Source organism: Neopsephotus bourkii, unplaced genomic scaffold (genome assembly GCF_033783945.1).
Source record: "Neopsephotus bourkii isolate Nb327-2 ecotype Australia unplaced genomic scaffold, CSIRO-AGI_Nbou_v1 NB_533, whole genome shotgun sequence".
NCBI classification, from domain to species: domain Eukaryota; kingdom Metazoa; phylum Chordata; class Aves; order Psittaciformes; family Psittacidae; genus Neopsephotus; species Neopsephotus bourkii.
Window position 1 is genome coordinate 759,791 of NW_026901034.1, and position 15,873 is coordinate 775,663.

The window sequence follows — 15,873 nt, forward strand, 5'->3', positions numbered from 1 at the left end:
GCTGAGATTAGCTCTTGCTACACACACACAATGACATTTATTTTCCATAATAGATCCTTGCCACTCATTCAGCAAGGGTGAGATATAAGGAGGAGAAATTGTGCAGTGAACAGAGAATGTGACAGTACTCTTAATAGGAGGAAGCCTGCTAGGTACAACAGGAAGGTAAGTAAACACAGCTAAAGTTCATGATAGCATGAGGTACCAACCTACCTGCAGCTCTTAAAGAACAGAAAACGATGCTTTCTATCATGCTGAACTACTATTAAATTGAACTACTATTAAATACCTCACCCTAAATTCATCTCTAGTTTTATGATTTGAACTTAAACATGGCTATAGTTCTGCTTGACTGAAAGTGACTGCAATGCTACAGATTTTGCTCTATTTGTTCTGTTGAGAAATGAAGAGGAAAGGTCCATCACAAAAAGCGGAGCAGAAGAATCTTTACCGAAAGACTTGCTCAGCTATGAGGAGGGCGCCAAGCTAGGTCGGTCAGGGAATCAGAATCACAGACGGGTTCAGGTTGGAAGGGACCTTAGAGCTTATTCAGTTCCAACCCCCTGCCATGGGCAGGGACACTTTGCGTTAGACCAGGTTGCTCCAAGCCCCATCCACCCTGGCCTTGAACACTGCCAGGGATGGGGCAGCCACAGCTTTTCTGGGCACCTTGTGCCAGTGCCTCAGCACCCTCACAGGGAAGAACTTCTGCCTAAGAGCTCATCTCAGTCTCCCCTTTTCTAGGTATTTTAGGAATGATGATAGCCTGACAAGAAATGGGGGCACTGGTACATTCTTGTGAAAGCAGCAAAGCAAGATCCCATCTCAATTCCCTGAACACAAGTACATACATCATAGGGAACAAAACTGCAGGGATTAGGAGGTACATAGCTTTGATCTCATTGGAATTGCAGAAGTATGATGAGAGAGCTTCCATGTTTGGTGGGTTGTGATAGAGGGAGATAAGCACTCTAGAAAGGCTGAGCTGGGAAGTGGGGAGGAAGGGTTGCACCCTCTGTAAAGAAGCAGCCTGAATGTGTTGAACATTGCCTTCCAATAGGTGACAGCCCTTGGACTGCTTATGATTAAGGATCAGAGAACAAACACCTGACCTATAAACCAACACAGACCATGCCACATAAACTAATACTAATTTTTATTTTGAACTTTTAAACACTTGCTGTTAGCAGAACATCTCACTTCAGTAAAAAAAGCAAAACCAGAAGTCACAGCTGGCACTATTACCACAGGGGTCCTCTGGTTTCCTATCTCATCTACAATAATTTGATCAGGACTTTTGTTTCCTACAAAATTTATTAAAATTGAAAATTAAAAGAATTCCTTCCCATATGACATGATGTCTCACTCATTAATAGTGTGGAAGCACAGGGAAGCTTAGAGGCAGTGATAAAGCAGCACCCTCACTTTCTGGCACAGAGATAGATTCTGCATCTAGAGGTTATTCTTCTTTGACTGATGATGCCACTTCAGTAATTACAAAGTGCTGTCACTGTGATAGAGCTTTCTGATGAATAGGAAAGCAGTAAACTCCCCCCAGATGCCAGTATTAAGTACACTGCTTTAGAGAATGTGGTCTCAAGAGGCACTGCTGCAATTAGAGTCCTGAACCAGAAAAGAGAACATGAATATGCTCCAACAGATTCTCTGGATCTCTCACGAAGTTTCATACTAATCAGTACTTCACTTTTACAGGCATTTATGCATCTTTGCTGTTTTGGCCTGAGGAGCTGCTGAAAGCTATCACCACTGGCCATTTGAACTTTTCTAGAGGTCATCCTTCCAGGGGATAAGCACACATAGAATGAATTTAAAACCATCATCCCCCGTTATAAGATCATCTGTCTCCTCCTTATTCTCATTATTCCCATTTTCTCCCTCACTTTCATGTGATGAAACAGTCATCCCCTCTCACATTTTACAGCAATCACTTCTGTTGAAACACATTTAAAGCATACTTGAGAGTATTGTATACACTTAATTGACACTCATCAGAAATCCACCAACTGTTATCATCATGCTGGTACCATCAGTGTCACCAGTGGAAGCAGCTGGGGATTCATTTCTGCTGTAGTGCCATTACTTTAAATTATTAATTTGATTAATTGGTCTTCTTCACTGAAAGGCTTTTTTTATCTTGACATTCCTCTTGTGCCCCAGCTAGCCATTACCTGTCATTGATATGTCTATTCTTAAAAGAATCCAATTATTTCAAAAAATAGCACATCTTACATTACTTTCCAACACAGCTCTGCCTTTCCTGGTTATTCTTTTCCTGTGTTAAACCCTGCTAACCTTGAATTTTGCTGCTGCTTGTGGTAGAATTGTTCACTTAGGGTCCTGTAATAGATACTGTAAAAGTATTTTGATAGGGCAGCATGAGTCAGGCCGACAGAATAGCAGTTACCCAGGTGGAACACCAAACCCAACTTAGTAGGCTCAGAAGGAGGAGACCAAGCAGCATTCATGCAGGGCAGTTCACAGCACATAAGCACCACAGAACATAGTATCTTCCCCCAGAAAACTCTGACACACCAACTCCAGTGTCACATTTATAAAAATAAACAAGTAGATCTGTTAGATCACACCTGAAGTGCACTTTCATCAACAAAAGTCATAAAAACACCTCAAAAGTTTCTTGAAAGGTTTATCTTTTTGAGGGAATACATATTAATTAACTGATATTCATTCATACTATTATGAAAATACAGAAAACAGCTAAAATGTTTGGTAATGTGTCCTAAAGGAAAACTAGCATAGTCAAAAAAATCTAGCATGGGTCCTTACAACAACTTTGTTTTGGGGTCTTTATGTAGGTAAAATGCTATCAGGGATCTGGGAAAGAGCAACAAGGAACAGGGTGCTCAGCTGAGCCTTTGCCCAAGACCCATGAGAGTGCAGAAGGCAGAGACAGGAAAAGATGCAGTTTAGGGCTTGGGATACCTACACTGATGCTGTTCTAACATAGCAGCTCTTAATGACACCACAGTCAGGCTACATGAAGCCAGAAAGTGAAGGGTAGTCAGAAAATGCTCTTCAAGTAATACAAAAACACAATCCACAGCAACTATTTGAAAATTAAATTGGTTTAGCATGTCTCACATAACTTCTTCCTAGTGATTCCATCATTACTTAGCAAGCCCTGGCTGCAGTACCTCCAGCTCACACATTGCACTACCCACTTCTCACAGAACAGAAAAATTGGAGTTGGAAGTGAAGAGCACACTTGATAAACTGAAGTTGAGAGGTAGCATCTTGAGGCTTGAGGTCGATCAGTGACTGTTCCTCTTGAACAAGCAGACTGCGCATGAAGGGCTCACCCAGACGCGAATGCTTTCCCTTTGGGAACTCACAAGGAAGGGACTAATCAACGAGCAAATTAGCTCTGTGGGACAAACTCCACTTTGGTAACTGCTTGCTCTTGCACTATGAAATGGGTTTCCTGACTCGGGTGCCATATTCATGCTTTGTATGAATTCTCTTTGCTTTTCTCTACAGCTGTCCCCACTTCTCCTCATCAAGTAAGTAAGCCACCCAGTGGCATGTTTCATGAGTAACTTCTGATGCAATACAAAAGCTTTCTCCACAGGTTGCTCCACTTGGTGTGTTTACACGTTACAAGTTTTCATTATAGTGGTCAAACAGTAAAAAGCTTGCCCAAAGAGGCTGTGTGGTCCATGTGTTTGGGGACTTTCAGGACTGGACTAAAGTCTTGAGCAATGTGGTCTGATGACATAGCTGACTTTGTTTTGAATAGAATAATCTGTGGATCTGTGACCAAGAAAGCAGATTTACAGTTTAGCTATGTTGACTGGGTTTCTATTTTTAAAAAATAACCAACCCAAAACTTTCCACCTCAGATACTGCTCCCCACTGTACTTGTCTGGGGCTCTGTACTTGGATACATGGCAATTCAAGGAATTTGACATAAGCTACATGAAACCTTACAAAAAGGATATCAGTCCAGCTCTGTGCAACCTTATCCCCTTCACTATGAGCTCTGCCAGTCTGGAGTCAACTCTAGCTCTAATGAGCTTAAGGCTTCAAATCTTCCTTTACTCCATGACCTTCTCTCCCCTCTCTCTCTCTGAAGCTCTCACAATTAGGACCCCTTCTTGCCAGAAAATATGCACCCTATATTCACCACTTCCTGGGCCAGCCAGCTCTCTCTACCTGTGCCCTTTGTATGGCATGGATCACTTCTTTTTAGATTGATGTAACTCCTCCCTCAAGTGTTCAAGGCCAGGTTGGACGGGGCTTGGAGCAAGCATGTACAGCGGAAGGTGTCCCTGCCCACGGCAGGGGGCTGGAACTAGATGAACTTTAAGGTTCCTTCCAACACAGACCATTCCATGAGTGTATCACTCTATGACTATCTCCATTCATTGAACAATGATGGGAAAGAGGCTCAGAAATACCGAGAATCCTGCATTAAAAAACAGATGATGTGTACCAAATGCCTGTGCTGAACTGCTTTTCCAACACTGATCCTAGGGCACACTTTGCTGGGCCACTAATGAGAGTTGCCTTCATTATTCACCTAAATTGGGCCACTTTGAGAGTGAGAAGTTTTGCACTGCTATGATTCACCAGAACAAGTACCAGTATAAACAGTTAAAGCAGTACAGGAATCCTGCCTGAAGCTACATCTAAGCATGTGCACACTAGGTTAAGGTTTTCCTTTCAGATTCAGCAAGATCCAGATTCAATAAAACTGGCTGGAGGCTTGAACTTGAAAGCCCCAAGAAGATGTAAGAAATACCCCTGAACCATCTGGAACCACAGGTCAGAGCCAAGGGACAGAACATCAGAGGAAACACAGCACTAAGCACTCCACTGGGGATTTATATGACTATCTATGACAGGGCATAGCTCAAGATGATCATGACAAGACAGAAGACAAAAGGACTGGTAAGACACCGGCAGAGACTGCAACATGAGATACAAGCAAAAAGTCAAGATCACAGGTCTTTAAATCATGTGCCAGCACTGAGTGAGAGAAATCTACACAGCTAGGTAGAAAAAAAAAAAAAGAAAAAAGACCCACACTAACATTTTCTGCCCCAAATTTTTCAGTTAAAGTGCTTCCATAGAAGAACCTTCAAGTCAGTACTAACACTCAGGAATTCGCTACTGCCTAAAATAACATGACAGAGGACAGACTTTATCCTGCAAATCAATGATATAATGCAACTTTACCATAACAACTCCTCTCTATTTTTCCTATTCATTTGTGTGGAAGGTATGAACTATAATGACTCAATAACAGCTCATTGTGCATTCCTTTTATGTAATATATTTTATTGTACCAAGTGTACAAATGATATTGGTTGTGTGATTTATTGAAATTAATGTACAATTCTGTAATGTAAACCTGAGGTCAGTTTGCAGTGTCTGAAGAAATTATCACCCAAATTACTATTGATTGGAAGTTAGTAGTCACAGCTGTGTCTGTTCACCACCAGAAAGCAGTCACTGTCACATCACTGCTAGAATCTAACATCAGAATTATTGTCTCCCTGTGTCACAGGTAGCACAGATCCTTCAGTGTTCAAAGGGGAGTCAGGATTAATCACTCTTTTCAAGGACAGTGTTTATTACATTAAAGAGTAGTTGTTCTTTGTGAACTTGATGGTTCCAGGAATTGAAAACAGAATCTGTTGCCTTCCATCTTTAGGTCAATTAGCTCCAATACAGCTCAGGGTTCCTATAGCAAAGAATCTTGTGGCTGATGCACACTTCAGTTTATTTCTTATTTCCCACCAGTCAAGTCCCAAATTAAGAGGCAGCAACAGGGAAGCATCTCTCTGAAGCCTTGTTAGAGCCCTAGCACAGGAACTGGAAACCTGTTTATTATTTCTGTAGCTTGAAAACATTTGCATTCCTTGTTCCTGCTTGCCAGGACAGTGCTCTACCTACTAGCTTAAAAGGCTGGGATAAAATTAATTTTAAATGTCTCACTGTGGTGGGTTGGAGAAGAAGAAAGTAGAGGTGACTAATGATGCAGGCACCTCTCATTGGAAAAGGGATTGCGAGTACTGTTTCTAGGACTGTTCACATGTATCAGGCTGCCAATCTTTAATACAAAATTAGTAGCAATGATCTAACAACAACATCAGATTTCACCTGATCAGATAGTATGTGATTTCTATTTGTGAAAAGCACTCATAGATTTCCAAGCTACACTGTCAATGAGAGCCACTACATCTCATACTTCACAGAAGCAATTGCTGGCATGATGGAAAGTCACCCTGACTTAGCACACTGCAATACTTAGTAGATACTCTCTCTGTTCCTTCCCCAACCACAGAGCATTTCATATGTTCCAGAATTAGCTCAATTGAGCTCATCTCAAATGGTTTCATTTCCCAGAAACTTTTCCTCTAGCTTTTAAGGGGAGACAGTATCACTAAAGCACCAGAAGCAGGTATGCACACAACTGCTTCAGGGCATATAGAGGCACCTCAGAGACTCAGTCTAGTTGACATGGTATTGGCAGATTTTTACTTTTGTGGAGTGAATACACACAGCAACACTTCCATGTTTTCAACACACTCTTCACATGTCCTCCCACCTTTCCCCTACCTCTGTCATCTCCTTTTGTGTGCCCACCATTTCTTAGGCCAGCAATTTCTCCTACGCTCCATTACCCCTACTCTCCCCTTGTGCATTCCCTTTCTCCTCTTCTATTTTTCCCACATTTTCCCATTATGGGATTTGTGCGTCTCAGTGCACCAATGCTGTCATGCTTGTAACACCGACTAAATGCCAAAATAGAAGCAACCAATAATTAAGATGCCTGTGCTTACTTTTACATCTGATATTCAGTATAATTCAGCAACATTTGACCAGGAGTGCTCTCCTGGTACCTATAAAAATGTTACCAAGCAATCATAATTCAAATGTACATTAGCTAGGAAATCAAAGACTGAAACCAACCACTTTTCACATTAACCTTCTGCCTGGCTATTTCAGTAACCAGACATCATAATGGGAACATCCAGATTTAATATTTCAAATGGAATAGCTCAATACAAAAAGACATGAAAAGCAGCAGACCCAAGAAGCATCTCAGTGCAGCAGAACCCAGGTATCCCTATTATGTGCATATCCAGAATAGGGCATCTGCTTCAGGTATGGAGCTCTGGTTAAAAAAAACATTATTTTAATAAAGAGGGGATTTTACTTTGGGAGGGTTGGTTGCAAAGTGAAAGTCACAATAGTCTGTTTAGTTGGCTTTTCCTTGCTTAATTGTGGTGGACTGCTTACTGGTACTAGTATCATAATGATGAATGATAGTTTAGGCAATGCCAAACTGAAGATAACAGAGTGGCTTTGAACATCCTCTTCTGCATGTCCACCACTTCATGGTATTCCTTGTTGAGATTTCACAGCACTAGCACAAACGCAGACTTAAAATACCTTAGGAGACAGTGGCTGAAGAAGTACTTCAGGGATGTCCTCTGAGAAGCACAAGAAAGAATAAGCACATTCTGTCTAGAGAAAAGGTAAATGCTGAAGGATATTGCCAGGTTTTTCTGGCATTACAAAAGCTAGTTTCAAAAGTTCTAATAGCTTTCATGTCTAAACATCATAAACAATTTAATCTTAAAACCAGGATAAAAATTAATGAAGCATGCTGAATCTTTCTACAAAGCAGAGAAATAAGAACAAATCTTTGAGAAGACATAGCACATAAATCTCTGCTTCTGCACAGAAAGGCAAGAAGATGGATTAATTCCATGAGTAGCACAAGAGAACAGAAACAGAATAAAAGAGGCAGCTGAAAATAAAAAAAAGGAACTGCAAAGACCAAAGACTCTTATTTAAACTCCTCGGCTTCAGTAACAAGTAGTGCATGACAGTTGGTCAATAAGTGTGAGAAACTCTCTCAAAGGACAAGTCATGAGAGGACTTCTGACATCTCCACAAATGAGAGTTGATAAGAGACAAATAATTCCATTTTTTTTCACACATTTCAAAGTGCTTCCACATCACTTGTACAGGAGGTAATTTCATCAATCATTAACTGTGCAGTTCTGGCAATTCATTTGGGTCAGGTTCAGCACCTAGCCTTTAAGGTCCTTTAAGTTCCAAAGAGTGCCTGGCAGGAGACTCCTGCCAATTGCTTTTAAGCCCCAGCTCCATACTACTCTGAACACTGGGAGGCAGAGGGAACAGGAAGCTCAGGAAGCAACAGGAGCTATACAGCTCTCCTCTCCAGTTCACCTAGCACGTGAAAGAAAAAAGCAAACCAATACACACAATCAGCCAGCACTGCAGCACTGGAGTGCTTCAACTGCTCAATGGCACTTACTTACAATTGTGTCCTTGGATACAGTCTTTAAATCACTTTTCTCATTAGGAAGCACACTCTGGCCCAGGTCATTAGCTGTGCAACGTCAGCAGGGTACCAAAACAGCTTGGAGTCCAAGTGCACTAGAGATTAGTCTTGTTATTCAACACGTCTCTCAATCAGAACAAAAACTCCCCCTAAAAAATGCATCTAGTGAAGGGAAGTGGTCCAGCACAGCCCTTAGTACTGCACAGCACATGGAGTGCTGGATTAATCTAATTACACTCCTGGTGCTTTTTAATGGCAAGCTATTTAACAAAACACAGAGCAATGACAGAAGAGCTGACTCTCACTTCTACAAAAGATAATTAAAATTTGTTTGGTGGAACAAAAGACAAATCAGGGTTGGAAAAAAACGTAGTTTTCAGTGGTTTTTGACAATCTCTCTATTAAAATGGATTAAATGTAATTATCCTCTTTTCTTCCTCTGTTGATTCTGAAAATGACACCAGATGATAAATTTTAGGACAACATGCAGCTTCATTTTTGCTCAAACCTCTATTTTTTTCAAGCATGTAATAAAAAAACCACAACTTTTCTTCACCAACAAGTAGCCAAATGTGATGAAGCACCACCTGCAAAGCAGATGAAGACTGACAGAATTTAAACACCATGGTGTTCCAGGTGGGCAAGAGACTCATTTGAAACGGAATAAACAGTGTGCCAATAAAATAAAAAGTAAAATTCCACTGGTTGGGAAATCAGAGTGCACCAACAGGTCTCTTGGTTTAGTTGAGACCAATTCTTCATCCCCTTTTCAGTTACCAAGTCCTGAAGCCTGATTTTGAGCACTGACATCTCACAGAGTAACTTCAAATAATCTTGGACTCCAGCACTCCTGAAAATCTGGCTGCAAGAGACACATGCAAAACCTCCCCTTCTTCCAAAGCAACAGCTTCTACAACAAAACAGTCATGGTTACTTGGATCACTGATGCCCCCAAAGAGATGGCTAGAGGCTCATCCTTTAACTACTCTATGTATTTTCAGATGTGCCAGGTTTCTGCTCTTGATCCCCATGCTGCTCTCTCCAGTTTTAAAGACCAAGTGTCAAATATACCTCCCTCTCCCTGTTTCTATTTTTGGTTTTCCCAAACAGTCCCTAATGAAAAGATTTAATGGACTAACAAACAGGAAGCGAAATGAAATGATGTCAGGATCCTTTCAGAGTTAAGCTTAAGCTCTAGAACTAGACTTGATGGGTAAACTTCATGCTTGTTTAAGCTATCACAGTGTATTTAAAAGATATAGGGCTTTATGCTCTGTATGCTTTTAGCATAAAACACATCTTAAAGATGTAGCATAAAACACATCTTAAAGATGTTTCTAGTTCTGATGCTTGCTAATGCTACTGCATATAACAAGTGCTAGAAGTGTGCAGAGAAAACCACACATCTTTGTCGAAAGCATTTATACTCTTTATAATTCTGCATGTTGCTGAAGCATTGTTACCTGCTTATCCTAGCAGATGAAAAGCATACGGGTAGATTTCCAGGTGTCTCACAGAAAGAACGAGAAAACCAGAAAAAGTTCTGTCTGTATTCTAATCACAGACACAGCCCTGAGGGACAAAGGCTTTTTCTTTGTTTCATTATCTTTTAACAAAAATCCCCTAAAGAGGTGGACACTTTACTCACTTTGTGAATTTATAAACAGTTTCAGGTAGGTCAGTTCAAAACATTTTTACTTTTGTTATTAAGTCTCAAAGGCATTTGAACAGAAGGGAAAACAGATTTTAGGCTTCATTTCAAGATTATGATTTAATTGAGGACTTTGGCCATAGATATGGGGAAGAATTAGAACATTATAAAACAAGACACATGAAAATACCAAGCTGATTAGAAATATGTGAAATAATGTCTACAGAGACAGTGCTTAGAAAATGGGAGGTTAATGGGAAATTGGGTCACAAGTTGCTGAATGCCCACATTGTCTTTTAAAAAACAGATGAATACTTTAAAGGAGAATATTAAAAAACTTGGGTCATAGGATCCCAGACTGATTTGAGTTAGAAGGGACCTTAAGACTCTTCCAGTTCCAACCCCTGCCACAGGCAGGGACACCTTCCGCTAGACCAGGTTGTTCCAAGCTCCATCCAACCTGGCCTTGAACACTGCCAGGGATGGGGCAGCCACAGCTTCCCTAGGCAACCTGTGCTAGCGCCTCAGCACCCTCACTTCTGCCTAAGAGCTCATCTCAATCATTTCAATCTCTGTCATTTTAAAGTCAAATTACTGTTTACACATGAGTAGACACATACAGACATGGCAAAAGCAAAACATGTAGTCATACCCAGAGAAGAAACATTATGCACAGCTCTCCCACATTTCTGCCAGGAACAAGGGTAAGTTGTGTTAACAAAATAAAACGTGCACATGAAAGACAGGATGATCAGAAAGAGGATAGACTGGTTAACTCCAGGTACAGCACACCCACTGGTATGAAGGTCCAAGGGGAGATCATTCACTGAAACATGATTTCAGTGAAGAACAGAAGATTCACTGGGCAATTACTGTGAAATGGATGAAAAGCCAAACAAGGAAAATATGAAGCTACAGGAAGCTAGATAAAAGGTTGGCATGGAGCAGGAGGAGATACACATGTGGATTATTCAGCAGGACACAAAATACAGAATCTCACTGAACTGATGCAATTCATCAAGTCAGGATATAAAATTTCTGCCAGACAATACTGAGGTCACCATATCTGAGCTTTCACTGACACTCTTTGCTGTTCTCATTGAAGAGGACACCTATGAGGGAATTTAAGACCCTTGAGCTGAGAAGCCCTTATACGTCAGTCGTTGGCAGACCATAAAAACTAAGCTCCTAATAACTCTTACAACATACTTTGTATGTAGCAAAAGGAAGACTAGAAATGGTGAAAACATTCTGCATGAACAAGAAACAGCAACTGAAAATAAGTAAGGGGAATCACAGACTGGAAGGGGACATCACTACACTGGTTTAACTTCACCAACTCAAAAAATAAAGCTGTCTTGTCCAAGAGCAGTCACATTTACTGGCTTGTCAGTAACCTGCCAGTCACTCAGAGCTGACTCTACAACTAGTAATGTGCTGTTTTGGTGAAGGGCTATTAAAACACTTTCTGTTATAAAGCCAAGAACTACAGGATCTACAGTCTTGCTGAGCATTTCTAAGCTGTCTTACCTCAAACATTTCTTGCTCTGTCCGTCGACGATCCTCCAGGAGCTGCTCCAGGTAGGTCAGATTACGGAATTTTTCTAGGTAACTACTGTACTGTTTCTGCAGTTGCTCCTCAATCTTCTCATACTCATCCATAAAAGCAGGACTGGAGAGAACAAGCACAAACTACTCAGTGAACTATTGACCTGTATGAGCAGAATTCTGAAAGAAACATTTTCATGTTTGCTGCTTCCTTTCCAAGTCTAAAAGCACCTTTTGTTTTTAAGGTTCCACACTACTTCAGAGACTGAAAGCATAAGACAAAAAAACCTCATTAAACTCTCCCACAAAAATTACACATAGCAAAGGAAAGGATATTGTGCACTCACTGCCATTTCCTTTCAAACAGGCAGACAGGTACCATTTTGGCCTTTTTAGCAGGCAAACCTAAGCTAATTTATTCTGCTGTTCCATTACTTCCAAAAACATAGCTTGTAGCATGGTTGGAACATCACCTAGTTTGCTGGAGACTTCCTTGCTACAAAAACTATGCTTACTTACTACAAAACCATGCTGGAAAAGTGTAACTAGACTTGACACCAGTAAGTGTGGATGTCCTCATACTGGAGAGCTAACTGTTGCACCTCAAAGAACAGTGTCTGCTTAATGCTTCACATCTACCCAATACACTTCCCCAAAAGCATTCCTGATCAAAACATGTATATGGATCAATGTAATTCCTTCTGCCATGTGATTTTCTAGTATTTCCTTGGTTGGGTTTGCTTTTTTTTCTTTCATATTAGGTCAAAACCAGAGCATGATCTGTTTATGCAATCAGAGAGTATATAAACCTGCAGTTTAATTCAGGGCAAGAAATCAACCCAAAGTGTGAATCTTATCATCTTCATTTCATGGTAGGATGGCAGGCAGGGTCACCGCCAGGAGCAACCCATCCTAACAAGGGATGCCTAATGAGCCCAACTCCGGCCACATTTAACAGCCCTGAAATTCTGGTAACAGAAAAGCTAACAGTTACAATCCAAACTGGGCATTTCTAGAAAAGAGAATTTCTCTCTTCCACAGGGCATGATCCCAGGCTCACTATAGACCTCACTCCTCACTGCTCTAAGCATTAACAATGCACAGTCCCATCACTGATGCAGTAGACAATCGGTTCCTAATCTTTACCGCACACTTTGTAGAGTCTGGAGCCTCTTTTGGCTTCTTTCCAATTCCAATTTCCGTTTTTCAATCTTGGCTTCCAAACTGGCTTCATCCAAAGCCACATTATTCAACATATCTTTAGTCTTTTGGACTTCTTCCTAAAAGAGAAGGGTAATGAACCGTGGCTTGCACTAGAATAATAAGAATTATCTTTAAGATGTGGTGCATTCTTCTGTATCTCACATTTCTTGTTAGCAAATAATATTCTAACAATGAGCTAGAAAATAAATTGAGTAGTCAATGGAAGCTGAAAATTCTCTGTGGTCAGGACAGGAGTGAGCTAACTGGACATTTGCAAATTTTAAATGTCTGATTTTTTATTTTTTTCCCCAGATATTCTTAAAGAAGAACAGATAAAACCCACCCTAGCAGCTTGCCCTAGCTTTAACTGTTAACTTTTCCTTTTCACTGAAAAAGTAGTAACAGACAGGGAGAAACCTCATAAAAGTCTGACAGGATATGTAAGAGCATCTCTTGATGTGTAGTATCTGAATAAACACAGATGAGAAATTCATTTACTTCGTGGTACAATTGCAGGGAATTTCAGGTTTCCATCTTCTTTCTTTGCTTTCTTTTTTTTTTTTTTTTTGTCTTTAAGTCACTTTTATGAAGAACTGACTCCAGATATCTTCATCCTTTTCTAAGTCTTGCTTTATCCAGCTTTTCAGAATCTGGAAAGCATCCCTAACATTACAACACATGCTACAGGAATCAGGAGGGAGATGTGAGAATATTCCAGTTTATTAGAACAAGCTGAGTACATTCAGTGTGCTCATGGTCAGGAAACCACAAACAATTTTTGAGTGAAAGGGAGGGTACACACTTGCTGAAATTCCAGCAGTAACTGGTAGGTGCTGCTCAGCTATAATACATCATTTCACTAACAGGTCCAAAATTAACCCAGGTGAGGTACATTTTTACCATTTCCCAAGAAACAAACTGCTCTACAGTGCTGCTTTTGGTTTAGTAGCACTGCTGTGTAGAATTGCAATGTACATTAACATTTAGAATTGGTAGAGACTGTGAGTAGGAGCAGAAACATAAGGAAAGATTGTCTGGAGTATCTATTGATTATGCATTAGCTGTTTAAATGTGGAACTCCACTCCTTGTAATTATACGATTGGACTGGATATAGTTTGCAGTTAAATAACTTCTAGTAATCACTAGGATTTAATTAACCACCATACTTGCACAGTGGCTGAGTGCAGCTAATGGCTTAGAAACACAGGAACCCAAGCACTGGAGGAAGGAAAGTGCTGCCAACAACTGCAATAGACAGAAGGTCCTCCAAAAGGAGAGCCATAACAAGGCACTGGCCTGGCTCTAATCAGCACACTTGCCAGTTCTCACCCCTTGGCAGCTCAGCTATCTTGCTTCCAGAGCCCAACTTCACAACTCCAGAGGTACCAGCACAGTTTGAGTTAATAAGTACACCCCTTGCAGCCCTGACTCTGTAAAGTTCACATGGCTTAGGCAATGTAGGCGAGATGGAGATTTTTGTGCTGATTTAGGCAGTTTTTATCCCTCCTGTAGAGCTTTTGGGGCTACCACTGAGCTCCTAACAGAGGAGGGAATAGGACTAAAATGTGTTTTCTCTCAAGAGGCCAAGGGAGGCCAAGTGCAGTTCTTTGACGCACCAACAGGAGGAATATTTCAGCATGTTGGACCACTGCCGTTATACAGTATGACAGTGAAAGCACAGCAGGTCTTAACATTCTCCTAGGTGCTGCTGCTAGCATCCTTCACCCTTTCTGTTGTAGGCTGTAACTTCTGACTGCCAGCTCACAGCCATCACTGTGCTGATACCTCTTGACTCTGCCAGGAAAGCTATCAGTTTCCTTTAACATGCTTGTTCACTTTTAACACAATTGGTTTCCAAATGAACCATGAGGACCATCACTAACTGTACTCATTACCATAACACAAGGAGTCAACAAAGAGTGATCTCTGCCTTGCTGAGCTTCTGTTAAGACACCTGATGTTACCAAAATACCAAAATCATGAACTGAAACTCAACATTAACCATTAACTAACTAGGTGCAGCACTACTTGGTCCAGCCAGCTAAAGGTGATTTGTCCTTCGGCACTTTTAACCCTAGGCTGTCAATAAATACAGCTATGTTCTTCCTACAACAGAAAAAATAATAGTTTTGCAATTAAATAAGTATCATTTTGCTTACCATAACACAGTTGATGGCGATTTTCATCACCTTCTCAGCCTCATTTATCTCCAAAGGTCTAGCAATAGATTCTGTTCTTGCTTCCTATGAAATAAAAATACACCAATATATGTAAACATTATACAAAGGAACTAATATACGCAGAACTGAGGGTGGTCAAGCAACAGTGACTGTCTGCATAGTAAATGAAGGAGGATTTAGTGTTTATTCACCAAGGCTCAGATGATTTAGAGAACAGATGACGAAAAAGTCAGTTAAGTGAGGCCGAGATTAACACTGAGCAATTAAGGTGTCTTTTCAAAACAAGGTAAGCGCTACTGTCTGAACTGCAAGTATTCTTGAATGCAGATGTTTGGATCCTGTGCTGGTTATTACATGTTGAGCAACATGTGCAACATAAGCACAGAAGATTTCATCATCTTTACACTACAGCCCATGAAAACAACAGTGTAGGTAGATGAGTGCAGTGTCACAAAAACTGGGGAGCACAAGCACTGTGAGCCCATCTAACACAGCCAAGAGGCTGCCTCCCATACCCATATGAAATGAGATGATGCAGATGTATGGGTTTCTCTGATTCAAATAACCAAAATGTCCAGACTCCTCAAAAGAACATAAAACCAAAAACCAGTGATTCTTGTTGAGACAGAATCATAGAATGGTTTGGGCTGGAAAGGACCTTAAGATCTTCTAGTTCCAACTCCTCCGCCACAGGCATGGACATCACACACTAAACCATGCCACCCAAGACTCTGTCCAAGCTGGCCTTGAACGCTGCCAGTGATGGAGCATTTACAGCTTCCTTGGGCAACCTGTTCCAGTGCCTCACCACCCTCACAGTAAAGAACTTCTTCCTTATATCCAGTCTAAACTTCCCCTGGTTAAGTTTAAACCCATTATCCCTTGCCCTATCACTACAGTCCCTAATGAAGAGTCCCTCCCCAGCACC

The 15,873-nt window shown here is 40.9% G+C and overlaps 1 protein-coding gene across 2 annotated transcripts in view; it reads right to left on the bottom strand.

Moving 5' to 3' along the window:
• The window catches only part of CLUAP1 (clusterin associated protein 1), a 61,529-nt gene that overhangs the window by 27,105 nt on the left and 18,551 nt on the right, over nucleotides 1-15,873 (bottom strand). For both annotated transcript variants that reach the window (XM_061350653.1, XM_061350652.1), the window contains exons 5-7: nucleotides 14,925-15,008; nucleotides 12,708-12,841; nucleotides 11,544-11,685 (exon numbers count right to left, since the gene is read on the bottom strand). In XM_061350653.1, coding sequence (XP_061206637.1) covers nucleotides 11,544-11,685; nucleotides 12,708-12,841; nucleotides 14,925-15,008 — 360 coding nt within the window. The remainder of the gene's footprint in view (nucleotides 1-11,543; nucleotides 11,686-12,707; nucleotides 12,842-14,924; nucleotides 15,009-15,873) is intronic.